This window comes from Taudactylus pleione, unplaced genomic scaffold (assembly GCF_031769625.1).
Source record: "Taudactylus pleione unplaced genomic scaffold, aTauple2 ptg000318l, whole genome shotgun sequence".
In the NCBI taxonomy this organism is placed as follows: domain Eukaryota; kingdom Metazoa; phylum Chordata; class Amphibia; order Anura; family Myobatrachidae; genus Taudactylus; species Taudactylus pleione.
The window spans coordinates 3,106,459-3,111,234 of NW_028284719.1; the positions used below are offsets into that span (position 1 = coordinate 3,106,459).

At 38.0% G+C, this 4,776-nt stretch overlaps 1 protein-coding gene across 1 annotated transcript; it reads left to right on the plus strand.

The window, feature by feature from the left end:
* Positions 1–1,480: 1,480 nt before the first annotated feature.
* LOC148509658 (nicotinamide N-methyltransferase-like) lies at positions 1,481–4,052 on the plus strand. The gene is made up of 3 exons (XM_088442934.1): positions 1,481–1,628; positions 2,336–2,543; positions 3,626–4,052. The coding sequence occupies exons 1-3, from the start codon at positions 1,481–1,483 to the stop codon at positions 4,050–4,052; spliced, it is 783 nt and encodes a 260-aa protein (XP_088299060.1).
* The last annotated feature ends 724 nt before the right edge of the window (positions 4,053–4,776 follow it).

Consider the following 4,776-nt stretch of genomic DNA (forward strand, 5'->3'; position numbering starts at 1 on the left):
GATTTTGGGTGCAAAAAAGTATTGCACGCGCCTCCTGCTTAAACCAGTATTCAAATCCAAATCGTCGAAAACGGGACTCAGCAAAAATGAAATGAGCGAAAAGTCCTGTCAGTTTTGGGGAAATCAGCCTGACACCCCCAAAAGATGCTCTGACATGGGGGTTCACTATGGTACCCCGAATAGCCCTATTAAAGGTATGTGGGTTCTTTAAATGGTCTCAATAGCTGCTGTTTTGCATTTTTAAGAAGGTGGTGAAGAATAGCATTTAGGTTTTTTTGGCTAAATAAGTAGTCCCATCAAATTTGGGGTACATGAAAATGGGTGCTAGCAAATATTAATCTCGGATGATCTTGAAATACTGTAGTGAAGTGGAGGCTCTTTTCCTTGAAGAAAGATGAATAACCATTGAAGTGATCATGAAAGAAGTTGGTCTTAGTTATGGAAGTGTGTCATCATGATGGACTCCTCGCTTGCTAACCCCATTTCAGAAGAAAACTTGATGTGCACTTTTGCAGCAGATGATGATTCTGTTAGAGCAGGATGAAGATAATTTCTTTGCACATCTCATGATTTTGGATGAATGGTGGGTCTACCTGTACAATCTCGAGACCAAAGAAATGAGCAAGGAGTGGAAACATTCCCCTCCACCCTCCCTAAAATGCTAATGTGCAGAAATCTACTGGGAAGGTTATGCTGTCTGTTTTTTGGGACTGTCATAGTGTAATCCTTGCCAATTCCCTTCCAAAGGGTCAGACCGTCACCAGCGCTTACTACTGCACCCTTCTGCAGAAACACTGTGAAAGAGAAGCCCAGAAAATAATTACACTTGTTCTCCCTTTACCTTTATAGCAAGAAACATCCTGGTCAGATCAGAACACATTGCAGTATCTGGAACAATGAAACGATATCTGAATACTGTAATTGCTGATTCTTCTATTTCTGGTCCATCATCAATTTAATAAAAATACAGTAAGTGGCACTTTGTAAAACTGGGTCACAGGAACTGCGGATGTGATGTTATATAAATAAATTACAATAATAATAATAATAATAATAATAATAATAATAATAATAATAATAATAATAATAAATAATATGGTGCTATAGCCCATTGTAACCAAAAATTTTATGTTTATTTTTTAATCTAAAGACAAATATCTAATGGGTCTTCACAGGCATACTAAGATGGAGTATAGAGGGTGAAACAGAAAGAAAAACAAAATATTCATACTTCATGTCATATTATAGCATTGTGACATTGTCACCTGGTTAAGTTAAATATTTAATCATCATTAATTATTGTCAAAAGATCTCTGCACATAGTGATACATTTATAGTCAGCTGTGCATGAGAACAAATAACTATAGAATTATAACTATGGGATTCAGCTGCATATAAAGAGAACAGCCATCCATATTACTATAAGGCTACAGATACAGATCAGAGACTCATCCCGTCCTGTGTGACAGAAGACAAGAGAATGGAAGCCAGACCCAAGTTGAAGCTTTATCATCTGCATGGGATGGATTCAAGGGACCACCTTAAAAATTACTATGATTCAGAAAGTGCATTTAGAGATGAGACAGTGGTATTTCTTATGGAGAAGCTGCACAGCGCATTAGTAACAGGTGTGTGTTCAGGATAAATTGTTGCCTCAGATATATTGCTTGGTTATTCTGAGTATCAGAAAAATTAAATGGGAGACTTTATAGTGTACAGGCAGGGGTATAGTGTAGACAGGGTTAGCGGAGCTCTTGCTCGAGCTCTGACTCCGATCAGGAGCACTAAGTGTGGTGGATAGGCAGTTTTTATTTTCTTTAAACGTTTTAAATATAGACTGTCATGATTGCTCAGTCCACTGGTCTAAAAATGGAACTGCAGCTACACAGAAATAGCACAGGCACTGTGCACAGGGTAACGGAAGCAAACACTGAAGTCATGGGCAACACTGCACCAATGGAGGAATCCATTCCATTTATTGAATCACAGAAAATTAAGGATTAATTTCTAATGTATTGGGTATATAGATATATAACATATGGTCACATAGATGCTATTTTGTTATAATTGCTCTTTTGCCAACACAATGTCTCATGTATAGCATATGTCTATTACTTTATTCACACAGTTGTGGGAAATTCATTAACTCTTGGATTTCCAGTACTTTATATCATCGGCATAGATGAAAGCACCCAGGATTATGCCAGAAAACATACACCATGAAATCTGTATCAGTATGTGACCAATGCTGAGACTTACATTATCTATCTTTGCTGCTAACTCACTGTAACTATATATAATGTTAAAATTCTTCTTATCTGAATCTTCCCTGCAGGTCATATAAAAGGTGAAGCTTTGATTGACATCAGTGTCGGATCCATTGTTCATCATCTTTTTATTATCAGTGAATTTTTTAAGGAGATCATTATACTAAAATTAAGAGAGTCGTGTATTATGGAACTCACCAAATGGGTGAACACCCGCACTGGGGCTTTTGATTGGACCCATGCATCTAAGATTGTTACTGAGCTGGGAGGCATAAGGTAAAATATGATTCTAAACATAAGAGTACATAAAGGATGAGCCAATGTACAAAAAAAATCATATCAAAAGGGATGTAGTTAGCTTGCCGACATCCAGGATGCCTGCCGTTTAAATCCTGACATCGGAAGCCCGATTTGGGACTAAAGATATTTGTTGAAATGCCAAAGTCTTTCATTAGCCCCACGCCGAAATTCAGACGAGCTGACATCCTGGACAAAGATAAGAGGGTTCCTTAGCTGTTAGCCGCGGGGTGGGAGGGGTAGGTTTAGGAAGCATAGTGGGGTTAGGGTAAGGTTTTGTTGGCTGAAGGTTAGGGTTGGCACCACTAGGGGCTAGTTAGGCTTAGGCACCACTGGGGAGGTTAGGGTTAGGCAATAAGGGGGGACAGATAGCTTTTGGCATTAAGGGGGGAGGGTTAGGTTTAGGCAGTTACAAGAAGGATTAGGGTGAGGGGTGGGAAGGGTTAGGGTTAGTTTTCAAAAAGGGAGAGTATAGGATCAGGGATAGAAGTGGAGAAGGTAAGTATACTTACTGGACCCCTTTTGGGATTTTCATACCAATTCCATATCAAAAACATGACTTCAAGAATAACTGTTTCAGATTTGAATGGAGATCAGAGTGTTATGTGATAATAGTGAATATTTCCTAGTTGGAGGCTGCATTCCTCCCAATTTAGCAGTTCTAATTGTGCAAATAGTCATCTAGTATTGAAAAACATTATTAGGATACCTTACACATAAAGAGCACTTAGTGTTACAAGTAAAGTGTTTATGCTCTTTGAGATGATTTTTTGTTTTTACTTTTTTTGTGTAAAAAAACTTTAGTAAAGCAAACAGTTCTGCACTGTTCCTTGAACACATGTGTGTAACTACCATACTTTTAAGGGGTTTCAGCTGCTATGGGGCCCAGAGCTGATGGAGGCCCATTTTTCTTGTCAAAGGTACATTTGTTTTACACATTTTTCACCATTGTGTGGTTCAAAGGGGCCCTTATAAACTTTTGCTAAGGGGCCTTCAAATAATAAGTTACACCCCTGCTTGAACCTGCTGTATTATATGATGTAATGGGTTTATTATTTTAGTGTGGAAGAACAAGACAAGGAAGAAAAGTTGAAGGAAACCATTAAACGTATTGTGCAATTTGACTTCAGCAAAGAAAACCTCACGGATCCGGTGGTGTTACCACAAGCTGACTATCTACTCACGGCGGGGTTGCTGGATGCGGTTTGTCAGGACCAACAAGATTACATCAGAAACCTGAGGAAGATGTCAAAGATGCTTAAACCTGGGGGTCACCTTATTGTACTTGGGTGTTTAAATACCACATATTACACAGCTGGTAATGATAGGCTGCATTGTTTTGACTATGATGAAACTTTTGTAAGAAAGACCCTCACCGATGAAGGATTTGTTATTTGTTTCTGTGAGTTACTTGATAGAAAAGTAGAGAGTGATCTCATAGATTATAAGCAAATGATGGTCCTTACTGCTGTCAAAGGGAATACTTAGGATGTCTGAGTATTGGCCATTGGCTGAATAGATGATTGATTCAAAAAGCTTCTTATTAAATACTGATCTACCTTAGCTATTATTACCTTCTATAGCCCTCAGCCATTTCCTAGATCTTATATACTGTACAGATCTTATCATGTGACATAGATAAAGTTTATATAAAAACTAATTTTCAGTAAAAGTTAAATATGTTTCTTATAATCCAAAATCAGATTAGTGTATCTCTGGTCTATGCAGTAGTTGGAATGGACTAGTCGGGTGATACAAGTTCAAGGCAGGAGGTGATACTGGCCCCCCGCAAAAGAAGACAACTTTCCCAGAACTATACTTTACACTTCACTTTCACCTTTTTTCCCTTTTTCGTGTGATGCCCTAGGGAAAGTCCTTGGCTGGATTATTTTGGGGTTCCCTGCGTCTCGTACGTGAACCCCATAATGTTCGGGATGCTAGTACAGAGGATCCTTGACATTGACCAAGCGCTTATTCATATATTTGCAAATGTATGTATTACGTAACCAATACCTCTGAATTTCTATTATTATGTAGGATTCAAGTATTTTTGTTGATTTTGCTCCAGTGTGCTGGAGGAAAAATCCCTTTTTTTCTGTAGTTAATTGAAGATAACAGCCTGCTCTGGCCATTAATCATATTTTAATTCAACTTTTTCCAGTATATTTACAGGACATATTTTTTTTTAATTCTGTTTTTATTAGTAAAATAA